The sequence below is a fragment of the Anser anser genome (assembly GCF_964211835.1).
Source record: "Anser anser genome assembly, chromosome: 7".
NCBI lineage: Eukaryota > Metazoa > Chordata > Aves > Anseriformes > Anatidae > Anser > Anser anser.
Window position 1 is genome coordinate 28,907,712 of NC_139727.1, and position 14,461 is coordinate 28,922,172.

Below are 14,461 nucleotides of genomic sequence, written 5' to 3' on the forward strand. Positions count from 1 at the left end.
AATAACAGGCATCTCCTCAAAAAAATAAAATAAAGCTTTATTTTAAATTATGATGATTCACTACATATACTGGGTACAAGAGGTTTCTGATTTAATTGACGAAGTCAGAAAACAGATCAGTCCTGAAAGCTGAACAAATTGAAGTAGGAAACCAGGCACAAAGCACAGAAACTTTACTGCAGCAATGAGAAAACAGCACTTCAGGCTTGGGGGGTACAGTAATGTCAATAGACTAAGAGCATCCTCCCTCCAGCTGCAGTTCTCACACTAATTAATATCGTGCACAAAGTCTGCTGGCCTTTCCTGTATAGGAAGATGATCCACAGAGCAGAAAGGCAGCTCCTCTAGCCAGGGAGGACAGAGGATGTGCTTGTGGTTCTGCCCTAGGCCAGGGATTCCCAACTTAATGTACCACTAGCGGCATGCGAGCCACTTCCTTTCAGAAAAAGCCTAACACCTCCTGAGCAAGGTAGCTATAGAGCTTTTCCTGTTTTGCTAGGCAAAATAAACTGTGATTTCTGCCCTAGGCGTTATGTTGTTAAAGACAGCAGAAAAATAAATAAATACATAAATAAATAAGATTAAAATTAAAAAATTAGAAGAATCAAAAGACTATATATATGTAGGCAGCGTGTTCAATAACCACCCCCTAAATAAGGTGGCACTGGGTGCCTGTCAAGCCATGGCAAGGATCCCATTTCCAGTCCAGCTAATGCTCCGAGCACCTTGCTCCTTGACTGCAACCATCTCCAACACTGAGCTTCCACTCTTCACAAATTAGAATCCACCATTTTCTTCTGATCCCCAAACCAGGTCCATGACTACAAAAGCATCATTACTGTTTACCAGGAAGGTACTGATTGGTACCTGTGGTCGTTTCCTCTGGGAACCACAGCATCAAAGCAAAATGCCTCTGCATTGTCTCATATGTTTTGAAACAATCTCCCTATTTGGGGGTCCGATTTCAAGTCATTGTCTTGTCTTCCTGTTTCCCAGTGGGTTTGCTGACCTCGCCTGGAACAGGCACATTCCTAATAGCAAACACACAGCATTTATAAGATTCAAGCAATCCCAAATTCCATCACTAAAATTACGGTTGTTTTATTGCTTATCCCCCTTTTGAGCTCCTGTGTCTGGAGCCATTTCATCGGCTTTAATTCTGCACCAGTAGAGATAACAATCTAGCTGGTAGGATTTCCTGTCCTTGGTAAAGATATAAACCAACTACTTTAGTGGGAGGAAGTGCCCCCAAACACCATGCCAAGCCCTTGATGCAAGCCAGTGATGGCAATAAGAGGGCAGATGACATCTCACTGTTACAGGACTGCAGCATCTAGATGTTCCAGCTAGAGACCAGCTGCAACAGATACGCTTCCTAAGAAGCTTAGGAACAAACAAGACTGAAGGATTAGGAGGCCAGACTCCTCCTCCTCAATGTAACAGTCAAACACAGAGTCCTAAAGGGATTGACCTAGTCTTGACCACAAAGAGAACGCTGCTAGCAGAGCCAGGCACTGAAACCAAGTTTTCCCAGTTCACAAATAAAAGCTTTGAGCAAAAAAGACAACTCCTGAACCACAGATGAATGTGAACTACTGCAATTGTATTCTAATTAGATGGGAAAATGTTAATCTACTTTAAATAATGCACTCGGGGGGTCTACAAGCTTTTGAAAAGTTCCTGTGCTCCCTGCTTCCCTTCCTCATGCCCTTGGGTTTAAATTTTTTTTTTTTTTTTGACTCTTACATTAGTTATCGTACCCATCTTGACACTTACACATTAACTATTTGAGAAGCAGTCTTCTCAAAGTCACCTGGAATATTAGGAACTGTGTTTGCTTTTATTTCTTTACAACAAAAAGCGTGTGTTTCTTGTAGGGCCTACGTGAGCCTGCTGAGATCCCAGTGAGATTTTTTTGTTTGCTTTTAAGGCAAGCGGTAAACCTTTCAGAATGGTCCTGAAGTATAATGAAAATCACATGTGATATTGTTTGGTTTTATTAAAAAAGGAAAGGAAAAAAAGTCAGAAAGGTGCACTAACTAAAAATATGAGCCTTGGTTTAGGCTTCAATTAGATACCCTTTCCCTAACTGATTATAAAATAACAATAAAAAAAATCAATACGTCAAAAAACGGTTTTACACAGCATATAATTATTTATATATTTATTGTCAGGAAAGAAAGCTAATTCACTCTCTTAGAATTATTATTTTGCCACCACTGCTGGCTGTTTGGTTTTGCAGCACAGAGAGGACCCAATACCTATAAGAGGTATATATATTCTGAATTAAACGGATAGGAAACAAGGGAGGGGAGATGGTGGCAGTGATACCAAGACATTTCAGATCTCTATCGGAGCAAAACTACAAAGGGGCAGTTGCTTTGTAAGTCACTTTTAAGCAGATGGAAAGCGAGCAAATGCTGAGCAGCGCGCAGCACTCCGACCGATGCAACACCTGCTCTGTGACACCAGCTGAACTGAGATGCCCCAAGTCACAAGCAGGAAACTGTCTAAGAAGTTACAATTTTATGTTGGTGGAGTAAACCTGCCTGAAAGCAAGGACAGGCTGGGGAGAGGCCCCCTTGCAGGTAGCCTGAAAGTTCAAACCAGGAACTGCTGGAACAAAGAGCAGGGGTAGATGTGGAAGGACAGCAGGAAGGCAGGCTCACTGAGAGCTGCACTTAAAGGTTGGCTGATCTGACACTCAGGCCTGAATTCCACTGCTCTGCAGCTTCTTTTTAATTTCTATTTCTCCATTTTCTGCCCCCGATCAAACGTTTCCAACAAGTTTATGTCCAGACTAATGCTGAAGCTAGCATTACCTCTGGAATTGTTCTTGCCTTGGTCATTTAGATTATCTTCGTCTGTTCTCATGAAGTGATAACTGTATTTGCATACTAGTGCAATAAAAGAATAATAGTTGGCATTCCATTTGTTTCAGCACTTCATCACACCACCAGTTACGTCTCCATCTCTTAACTTAGGCTTTTGTTTAGCTTGTGCTACTTCAAGTGTCAGAGGAACTCACACCTTAAAATACCTAAACTTGATATTTAGCAAAAAGGCAGATTGAAAAAAAAAATCTAGAAAATAGCCCCTCTAAGAAACTTGCAGGGACACTTCTGCAGAGCAGAGACAACTTCAAGCAGCCATGCCCAGTGTGGGGTATGCTCCATGCACTAGCTGTCAGTGCTGCTCCGCAGCAGTATGATGCAACTACAGGTGTTACAGAAGCTGGGACCTGGCTCTAAGCTGCCGATGGTATCTTCACAACATTCCTCTTAGTCAAGGAATTGCTGCTGCCTCCATTTTATAAGTAGCAGAACTGGGTACAAAGAGGCACTCGGTAACTTACCTGGGTCAGGTGGAAACCCATGATTGTGGAAACACTGGACACAGGTCCTTCAAATGCTCAGATAGCATCCATGCATTTGGCTCCCCCTTCCTATCGTGAGATGGCCTCCCCTACCTTTAAACTTGCCACATCACCACTACTCCACTCTGCTTTTTCTCCAGATGAAAAAGACAGCTGAACAAAATGACTATCAGATGTTTCCACATTAATGAAATAGTCTGAATATGGGGAAAAGCAGCAGGGAGAAGTCAACTCTCAGCTGGTGTTGGTGAGGACTGGTACGTACTGTGATGGTTGAGTCAGATTTGCTAAGGCACTTATGCGTCGAAATATAAACAAACTCCTGCCTACTATAAAAACCTGGCTTCAAAATATGACAAAACATACAAGAATTCAGAAGAGATTTCTGAAGTTCAAAAAAGGAAGTGACTTCTCCCTTACAGAAACCATTAAATCCATTTATATGTGACCAAAGAAGCTGCATATATATGTGAAGGGAAGATGGTGGAGTCCAGTGGCAAAACAATAACAAAAAATAAGATTTTCTAGATGACCCCAAATCAGTTACTCAGCCTTAACCACATATTTCGCTATTTTTAAGCGAAGAGAAACAGTAACTTCCGTAAGTTTGCCAGCTAATCTGGGCTGGGGATGCCCTATATAAGGATAAGAGAAGAGTTGTTCCAAGAACCAACACTGATCAAAAAGGCAACCTTTAAGGTCTAACAGTAAGATTAGAGGGCTGATAAATGCAAGAACAGAGAAGGAAACTTATCTTACCTCCATAACTGTAAAAGGCATCTCGCTCTTTAGTATGAACCACTATCCCAACAACGTCCACCTGTCTTACTGGGTGCCCGTTATAAAAGAATATACCTAGACACAAAACATTCTTGTTAAGCATAACTACTTCTTATTTTCCCCTTCAACAGCCTACCATACATAGTAACATTTGTCAGTAAAAAACATTTCTTACATATTTAATGTATCTTAAACTTAAGTAATGCCTCCTCACATGAAAAATCCCCTTGATCAGGGAGTTCTGGGAACACCAGAAGGAAGTATCAGCTCTACGTAGGAGACCAAAATCGTGCTTTTGTAGTTGCAGAACTTTATTAACTGCTTGTTTTCTTGTACATTTGTATCTGCAAAACAGTTTGTTTGCTGCAGACTTTAGGCTTTGTTGTTTTCTTTTTTTTTTTCTTATAACATTTTCAGCAGTCTTCGGAATAAATAATAGAACACAATGGAAGCAGTTTGAGGTTCTCACAGTGCAGCTGTTCCTGGTTAAGGCAGAGCCACCCAAAAGAAGGAAAACCAACAATTCTACACAATTCTGTCTTTCATTTCTAAAAGGACAGGAGCCACAGCAAGGGGCAGGGGATGGGAGGGAGTGTAACAGCCCTCTTAGATTGCAGAGTACAGTATGCAGTCATCAAGGGCAGTATACTGAGCTTCAGTTTCTGAAATAACATGTTCTAAAAACATCCATTCAAAGCTATTTTTGTGCATCTATAAAGATGACTTGGATATTCTTGGATAAGAATAACACACAAAATTACATTCAGGAAACGGGAAGGAATCAGCGCCCAGCGGACTTTAACTTACTGAGGTTGCCACATGCTGTGACCTCTTGAAAGATAGTGACAAATGTCTTTAATGAAATTTGAGGTAAGCATACACTGAAGCTTCATAGTGCACCAGCAGGAGGATAACAGGACAATAAGCTCCAGATATGTCCTGGGGTAATCTTTAGTCAATGTGTTTTCTGCAGCTTTGGAACACTGTTGTTTTACTGAAATATAAAGCCATCCGGGATGTTCAGTGAGTGTCTGCTAAAAACTAGGTGACTCAAGGGACACAAAGGGAACATTTAGCTCTGTGGCACGTTTTACAAAGGGAAAGAGAAACACTGCAGCAAGGGAGTCACAAAATCATTCTGCATTTAAAAAAAATAAAAACTGAAATCCAAAAATAACTTGTCCTACATAGCTGGCAACCTTAAATGGGTCTGGAATTAGCGTTCTTCACATAAGAGACAAAAACAGCAATGTCTCAGAAATTGTCAAATGTGATCAGCCGAGCAGGTCACAAACAGAAGTTTTGCCGGTAGAAGTCCACTGCCATGCTCTGAGGATGCATCTATCGCTGTCATCTCAGCGCCGGTAGCCTAACCACGCAGTCACTGGCCAGGCGTGGCACAGAGAATGTTTAGCAGGTTTGTCCACTTGTCTCATTGCATTTATCAGGACACAAATAAACACTACTACAGAAACTCTCAATGAAGATGCTCCCAGTATATATAAACATTAATTAAACCTTACAAAATGTCTATAAAGGAAGGTCTGGGTCAGTTTCAGGGCAAATCTGTGAGGCAGACTCTAAGCTCTTCATGTGCAAACAAGCAACATGTTATTATGTTCATTTCGCAGTTAGTAATCTGAGTTTTGGCAAAGGACAGCGACCAGATAAAACTGGTTCTCTCCATCCCCATAAACTTAGACAGAACTCCACCCTTACTCTCTGAGAAACTACCTGAATTAATTTAAAAGATGAAATTATATTTACACTATCAATTAAAAGTTGTTGAATTTGATGACTTAAAAAGTCATCAAGTCGTCAAGTGTAAATGCGTTTTTCTCCTCCCAGATTATCTGTTCAAATTATGTTCATATCAGTAGCAATAAAAACACACTAAACATTTCGAGCCATGTGTGAGCGCATTCAATCAAGCTCTGATTAACCCAGTAAATAACACGGATATTAACATGCTGTTACCACAACAGGAAGCCACAGCAGCGGTTTAGGGGGCTATAGATACAGAGCTCACTAGAGCAACTTCTGGTCATATCTTTACCAGCATTGAGGTGTTTGTCAGTGCTTTAATTCTTATTACCTCCTTTTATATTATTTGGAGCTTCCCTTGCTTGTTGATAAGCTGTCACAATGCAATGGTGCGTGATATCTCTGAGAAAAGCTCATTTTCATGATGTGATTATGTGTTACAACCGAGTGTGACACCCACTCTCATTTCAAGGCCTCTAAGACAACACTGTTGCTGTTTTTATCTGAGTGGTTTTCCAGCCTTCTTGTCACCATTTATAGCAGGAGAGTAATTGGACAGATTTAATGCTTTCCTCTGTGTTCTTTTAAGGGATTAGTCATTGTTGCATCAAATCCTAATGCTTAAAAATGGAAAGAAAAAACTTATTAGGTCATTCAGTTCATTTCCTCAGGACCAATACAAGATTGTTCCGTACAGTAAATTCCTGGCAATTTGTACAGTCAGGATATAAATAATCCCAGTGAATGGCATCCCACCTTTTTCCTGGGGAGGCTGCTCTGCCATTTAGCAGATACCATTCTAAGGATGTTTTTCCTGACATTCAGCCTGTGTTTCTTCCCATTCCTCCTAGTTACAACTCTGTTTTGCACTTGTTCATTCTTAATTACCCTTACTTAGTGACTGATTTGTAGTTAATCATAATTAGCTCCATCTGGTCTTTAACAAGCCCATTAAAAACAGAGAACACTGGTGGCAAACACCTACCTTCTTCCTTCCCCCAGAAGTGTTTCCATTGTGCTATCATTTGTTGCCAGTGAATGAGAAATGCTGAAAGATATCTCATTTGGTATGTACACAGTGCCAGGACGGTGAACAGAGTTCAGGATGTTTGTTCTGTGAAATTCATTTTATTCTTTAAAGTTTGTTTTCTAAAATGTAACAGGACTGCAAGCAAACTTAGTTGTGCAGAACGCCAGATGCACAGGAAGCGGAGAAAGCTTGCATGCACCAATTTTAAAGGCTGATATCTTGACATGACAGATACCACTTCCTTAGGGCCATCTTAGAAAAAAAGCGTAACAGCCGAACTGAAATAGTTCCTGAAGCACAGGACAACTCGCTTAAGTAAAAGAAAGGGAAGGGAAGTGAGAAGGAAAACCCAAGTGATTTAGAGGTGAACAAAAGAGCACAGGGTTATACTTTCTAGGGCTAGTCCTCTTTTGAAACATGATTTTTGACATTCAGTTTTAATTCTTCTGAGTACGTGTGTGTGTATGAGTTGCTTTGTTTTTTGTTTAAGAACAATTAAAATGTCTTTAATTAAAGCAGGACCAGTCTATAGCAAATGCATTTGCTATACCAATACTGCAATAAGACTGCAGACTTTAAAAAGCTTCTAGACACTGCTCACTCTAGCACAAACATCAACAATAGTCTGTAGTCCCATACTTGCAATGGCTTTAAGAAAAAAAATCTCCCATCATGGTAAATAACAAAGAGGTATGTGTGTATATATAATATATATATAAAGGCTTTTGCACTTTGTGAAGTCCCTATGAACATAAAATTGGTTGTGAAGAAGCAAAAAACCTACCAGTTCTTCATTTCAATAAGAATAGCACTTGTTATCCTTGCTGTTAAAGGAAAATAAGAATAACAAAACCTACGAGACAGAATTTATTCAAAGAGCCAAAAGTATCTTTTATAGGTACCTATATATATATATATACACACACACACACACTTTTTACAGTGAAAACAAAAGCTCAAGGTCAGACCCACATTGCTTTAGACAATGTACACGTGGGTGATATTGGCCAAACACCAACAGAAACAGACTGCAAAGTATACAACTTCCAGCAACGGTTAGGAAACAAAAGGCTTGGTGTAAGATTCAGAACAGATGCCAAATATACAGTAAAGTTGTTCAAATATATGAAGAATGTCTTATCTATCATATCTAGAAAAAAGCACAAAACCTTTGTCTTGTTTTAATATTATATTAATACGCATTGGCAAAAGCGAAATACATGCACTCATAAATGCCATCAAATAATCAATACTACGTAATTAAAAAAAACAAAAACACAAAATCCTCATCAACTGTTGTGGAGACAGTGGCAAGGTGTAACAAATGGCAGAAAGGACCAGCATTTTTAGAACTAACTTTCAGAGTATACCACACAGCAGAAGCACAACGTTACCTGAATGTAATACAGGTTGTGTGTATATACATACATGTGTGTATACATATATATACATAGAGACACGTGTATATATATACACACAAGAAGAAAAGCCTCCAGAACTAACACATTTTATTCTTCCACCTATAATCCTTTGAACACAGTATACAACCTGTTCTTCTTAGAACTGTTACAGGTACTACTGCCACTTAGCTTCGGGGCATCAAAAATAACTGCACGAGCAGTCATGAAGCATTCTTAAATCTCTGGACAGAAAGCACAATGGAAATCAATAATAATTCTACATGCATCATGACCAGCACATGTAAGTACATACCTGGCACTTGTTTAGATTCTCTCATTTCTTTTATATCTTTAATATAGAGTCTTGCAAACGCAGAAAATACAGGATCCAACCCCCAGAACAGAGAAGGCGTCTCTTCTTCATACTTCTTGGACTCAGACTGCATTCAAAACCTGTGAACACAGGAAAAATTGTAGTTACTGTCCACACAGGAGAGGCTGTTCTCCTATGTTCCAGCTGAATGAAAAAAATAGCTTGTGATTTTACAAACAGCAACACAACAGAGCTGATGAAGAGTCACAAGAACTTGTCTAATACTGTGTTACCTTTGCATCCCATAAGAAATAGTCAAAATATCAATACTGACAATTTACATAAGTATTGAAGCTCAACAGTAATATCGTTCTACCAAGCTCCTTCAAATGAAATAGAATTTTAGGGATTTCTCATCTGTGGACATAGAGAGAACCAAATGCAATGCTTCTTTAAGAGTGGGATAATTAGTTACTTTCTGTATACTTGGTTTTCCTCCCCATCATTCTCTTTCCCTTCCCTAAGACATTCCCCTCATTGTTCATCCTGTGCTTTACCAGGGGAAGGAAAGCTTTTTTTTTTTTCTTTTAATAAAACAAGAGCAACCAGCCCTTCTTTATTTTGGACATGCAGTCTCCAATAACTACATAATGGTTCCTTTCCCCTTTTACCTCTTCAGTTTCCCCTGTTTCATGCCTATCTTCTGTCATTACCAGGGCCACTTACAGGTGTAGACCAAAGGTGATAAGTGGACAGCTTTTGAATATTGTGCATTATAACTGAGAGTTGGAAGCTCAAGTCTTCTGAGAGGGAAGAGCTCCCTGCTACGGGTTGCCAGTAATCTCTGTACTCTGCAAGAGACACTTATAGCTACTGATAGAGAGCCAACATGCCACGAATATCAGGATAGCATCTTGCTTCTTTGGGAAACAACACAGCTTGGATTCTGCTTCATTTCTGTTTTCACACTTAAAGTTTAATTTGTGGCAGAAAAACAGTGTAGCACAATATGCTAGGGTGTTGCTGACATCTCCTCTATAAGGTGAAAAGAACTGCAGATGATAATTATACTTATTTCCAAAATAAATACTTAAAAAAAAACAACACAAACAGCGATACTTGTTTTATGAGATGTTGAAAGTACTTGATTCAGTCAGTCCCACCATGACTTCACCTTTAAGTAAGAACCTGAATATTTTTGTTTACACTTGGATTTTTGTCTCTCTCCCACCTACAAGCAGGTTTTCCCAACCTACCCCTTTTGCACATGCCATACCTACTCAAAAACTTCTTACCATCCTTTTTTCACTCAAATCTCCACAGGAAACGCCTTTTCTGCTGCTGAATTGCAGGCACTGCTCAGTAGAAATTGCTAAACTAAGCTGTTAACCACATGAACTTAATAGTGCAAGGTTGCTGTTCCTCCATATGGCAGTTCTCCAGTTGCTTGCTATACAGTCTATATCAAATTTAGACCACAAACCTTCCCAAGCAAACACGTGGTTTGAACCTGTATTTTACTTAGCACATTCATTTTCATGACAAAATTAAGTCTTTCCAGTGCCTGTTTGCTTGCAGTCTCACGTACACTGGTTCTTGCATTGTCCCTACATTACTGTAAATAGAAATATATACGAAAAAAACAATTAGCCCAACAAAAGGCTATGGCACATACAAAGAGTTCACACGTCAAACAAAAAACATACATCCTACGGTCAATCAGGGTTAGCACATGGTAAGTTGGAACAAAGAGAAGCACTCCTGCTCAGTGTCCCGCTCTCAAACAGGCACTTTCAGGGTACCATTTTGTCTTTTATGGGCTACAGCCCCCCAGCTGTTCACTTTTAGTGGCTTCTCCCAGACAAGAAACGTGGACATAGTCACAGTTTTGTTGCCTGTCTTTATCTTGCATACAAAGCAATATTCCTTTCTGCACCGCGTCCCCCAGTGTATTCTGCAGGATTATTACAAACCGTCATAGCTCAGCATTAGCCTATTCTCCTAGGCAGGTAGCAGACCTCAAAAACAAGCTAAAAAAAGAGAATCAGGTAAAAAGCCTAACTTTGTGTTTTGCATGAACAGCCACTCACTGGAGCAAAACGCAGAAGACACCCCCGCACATGTGCACATCTGAGTGGAAAAGTTGATGAAGCATCACCACTAGAGATTAAAAATATCTGCAATTTATTATTTCACTATGCAATTAACATCTGGGCATTTTAAACATAGTAATAGTCTGAGCACTAGCCAGAAGGCTGAACATTTCTGCGTTACAGGAAACGAAGTATCTTTTACTGCTTCCCTGTCCTGAAGAAAGGAGGGGTTGTGCAGCAAAAGCTCTTTCTATCTCAGAACTACTGGGAATTAAGTATCAAATTCTGTAGCTTCCCTCTACCTCACAAGCCTTGTTATAGCTCTTCGCCATAGAAATGTTCACCCTTTATGTACAGTACCTTTCTGCTCGGTTGACGTGTGCTGCAGACAGCCAAAGTTCTGTCTTATAGATCTGGGGATTCCTTGATAAAAGGCAAATCCCCTCCCCAGCACAATGAAGGCAGGACAAGTTTTCTTGAAGTCCACAGAACGAATCCTCTGAAACCACAAGTTAGACAACTCGTACCTACAAGGCTGGGATAGCAAAACTGCGCTCTAGCCACTAACTTGCTTTCAGCGATGGCCAACAGGCTCTGCTTCTGCAGAGCAGTTTTCTCTTGCCCCTTCATGGTCCCATCAACCTTCCCAAGCACTGCCAGCACCCAAAGCCAAGCCCATTTTCTTTCTTCCCTCCCAAGCGATCCACGTGGTAGCCCCTTTTTAACAGCCACCTATTTAAAACCAAAGGCTTGTGGCTCTCTGGGAGGCAGAGGCACCTACTGTCCCCTGTACCGCTTCCCTCCGCACACCCGTTACGAGTCCATTCTTCTGCTAGGGTGGAAATTTTCTGATAATTCTGTATTGAGCTGTGCCCTTACAGCCAGCTCATGGCATTGACAGCTGTCATCTTTTTGCTCCTGTAACAGAAGATGTTAAGTAACCCCTTTCAAGGGATCTATTTTTCAGTTAGTTTACAGGCTTGATGCACACAGACTGATAGTGTTAGAAAACGGAATTCCTACAAGGCTGATAAAAATGCTTCTAATCAATTTCTCTTTAGCTATGTAACAGGACCTTCCCGTAACTTCCACTCAAATTGGCACAGGAAGCCTCTCCATCCCGGGGGTTAATTAATCACGGAGTCATCCTGCCAAAAGCAGGGCTTTCCATTATGCTAGCAGAGCTTTCTGCTCCTCATGGTACTGCTGGCGATACGCTATCAGCCCGGCAGATAACAGCTGCCCTGCACAATCACGAACCAAGGGGCAGACAGCAGGCATTGTGGTGATGCACGGCCCCGGAATCAGTAACAACACAGATAGCCAACAATAAACAATTCCGAACAGATACTGTATGTACAAATGTTTGGGAACTGAAGTGACTTTTGCTGAACCATGTGACGAGGTTTAGCAGTACAAACAGTAGAGTCCTAGTAAAATGTTATCTCTTTCTGCATTTTGTTTTGAAAGCAAGTAAGGACTTCGCAACTGTAGTAGTGCAAGGAACTCAGTCCTGTGAGGTGATGGAAAGGCAAAAGAGGCATCAGGTCCACAAGCTTAATAGATGTGAAATACCCTCTTTTGCCTCTCTGTAAAATATCTCTGAAGGCAACAAAGACACAGCAAACAAACACACAACAACAACAAAACAGGAATTAAATTTTATTACTGAACCACTTCTCTGGGAAACAGTTCTGTTCCAAATGCAAAAATGTAAAGTTTATATGGCAGTTCTTTAAGTACAAATAAATAAAAACACCCCAATTTGAGACTATCCTAGACACTATCCTGTTCAAACAAGGCCATTTCCCTGACCTCCTGCTATCAATGTTAGCTTTTCGGACCTTAGTGAGAATTGAAACAAGCCCATAATCCTCAGGCATCTCTTGTGAGCTCAGCAAGGCACTATCCTAACAGGAGATGAGAAACCAAAGAATGTTGGCAGCCTTCTCAACAGCTGCCACGTCCCAAAACCAAGCCCATTTTCTACCTTCCTTCCCAAGTGGCCCACCTGGGAGAATGGTCCAGGCTTGTTCGAATAGCTCCCAATTAAACCACCCAAGAGATTTGTTCAACAGAAGCAGCTCCAGACAATAAATATCACAGCTCCTAATCCTGTGTTCACCTTTTTCAAAAACGGTAAAAGATTAAGAACTGGACTTCTTCCAATCCCAGTGAAATGGGAACCACAAGGAAAAGAACCTGTGTTCATGTTTCTCATGGTGCCTTTTCTCCAGACGTGATTTACAGCCAGAGCTCTTGGAGAAGATTTCCTTAGTTTGAGATGGCTAAGATGATTGTTTGGAGCCAAATGAAGCCACACAAAAAGTAGTTTGCCAGAGGTTGTCTGCAACTGGTCTGCAACTACCAGCAGAGCGCTGCAAAGACTCTCTCAAGCTAGCTTTGAGTCAGAGGCAGAGGATATTTACCCACCAACACACGCGGTAAAAACATCCTGCCAGGCATTTGCTCCTCTCCAAAGCCTGCACACTGTACCGGCACCAACCACGTACACAGAAGAAGTTCCTGAACTGCTGCAGCTGGCAACCCAGTGCATGAAAGCAACTTGCACTCACCCTTGGTTTACTTGAATGAACCAGGCTGTAAACTGTGGCTGGTAAAGAATTGCTTTACGGGTCGGCCAGCCCCACCGCAGAGAAAGCAACTTATGGAAAGTGGGGCAGAGCAAACAGCTGGGTTTTGTAACCACCCCAGTCATCTGAATTGAACTCATCTGTGGTTGAGTCAACACCCTACACGACAAAAGAGTATTATTCAATTCTTCATGAGCAGCAGAGGCAATTCCAACATGATACAGTTAAAAATGGTTTTAATTAGCCAAAGCCACATACAACATTTTAAGTTAAAAGCAAGCAAACAAACCCAACGTTTTATCATTCAAGTAGATCTAAGTGAGCTGGAAAGTAAAGCCTTTGGTTACAGACAATATGGAATAAAGATTCTAAAACCGAAGTTCATCCATGGACTTTTTTAAAAAACTACATAATTAAAAGAACATTTTCAACACTAGTAACAAGAAAAAAAAGCCACTGAGATCAGGATACATCACTCAGAGAAAGTTGGCTAAGCACTTTCACTCTTTTCTAATAATCCACCTTCCACTGCTCATGTGAACTCCCATTACTAGCTGCTGCAACAAATGTCGGTAGGGAACTACATCCTGTATGTCTTGTACACAAGGAAAGTAGTTTCAATTTTTAAACACTATTTTTGAAGCAAACTTGAGAGCTAGAACTCCTGAATTTCAAGAAGTTTAGCAGTTCCTGAAATTATTTGTGCAAGTGTAACCTCCTGAGATAATTCATTTACCAAAAGTGAACAAATCACAGAATTTCTGTTAAAGACACTGCTCGAAACTTCAAACATCTGCCTTTTTATTACATGAGATGATATTACAGCACGCTTCCCTGCCAAGGGAAGATGGTGCAAGACAAAAGACCCATCACCATGAACTTCAGCTAGAAAGCAACATAGAAAGGTACTGCCCACGATGCCTAGGTAGGAGAAAAAATGCCTTATTTTGTCAAACTGACACAGTTAGCGCATTGAATAGTCTTCCAGGGGAGTTAATGTCTTCTGACATAAACTGTCATGTATTTTTATCTGTTTTTCATTTCCAGAAGGATTTTGAAATCCTTCTGGACAGACAGATGTTTCTGCAAAAGACCAGATAGGTTGGTTTTT

The 14,461-nt window shown here is 40.5% G+C and overlaps 1 protein-coding gene across 9 annotated transcripts in view; it reads right to left on the reverse strand.

Annotated features, from left to right (window-relative positions):
- The window catches only part of STN1 (STN1 subunit of CST complex), a 41,556-nt gene that overhangs the window by 17,282 nt on the left and 9,813 nt on the right, over window positions 1–14,461 (reverse strand). For 7 of the 9 annotated variants that reach the window (XM_083845096.1, XM_083845098.1, XM_083845102.1 and 4 more), the window contains 2 exons: window positions 8,664–8,803; window positions 4,136–4,231 (listed from right to left, as the gene is read on the reverse strand). In XM_083845096.1, coding sequence (XP_083701222.1) covers window positions 4,136–4,231; window positions 8,664–8,796 — 229 coding nt within the window. In that variant the 5' untranslated portion in view covers window positions 8,797–8,803. Of the gene's footprint in view, window positions 1–867; window positions 1,032–4,135; window positions 4,232–8,663; window positions 8,804–13,332; window positions 14,444–14,461 lie in introns of those variants that run through there. The other 2 variants (XM_083845101.1, XM_083845103.1) reach the window with 2 other exon arrangements.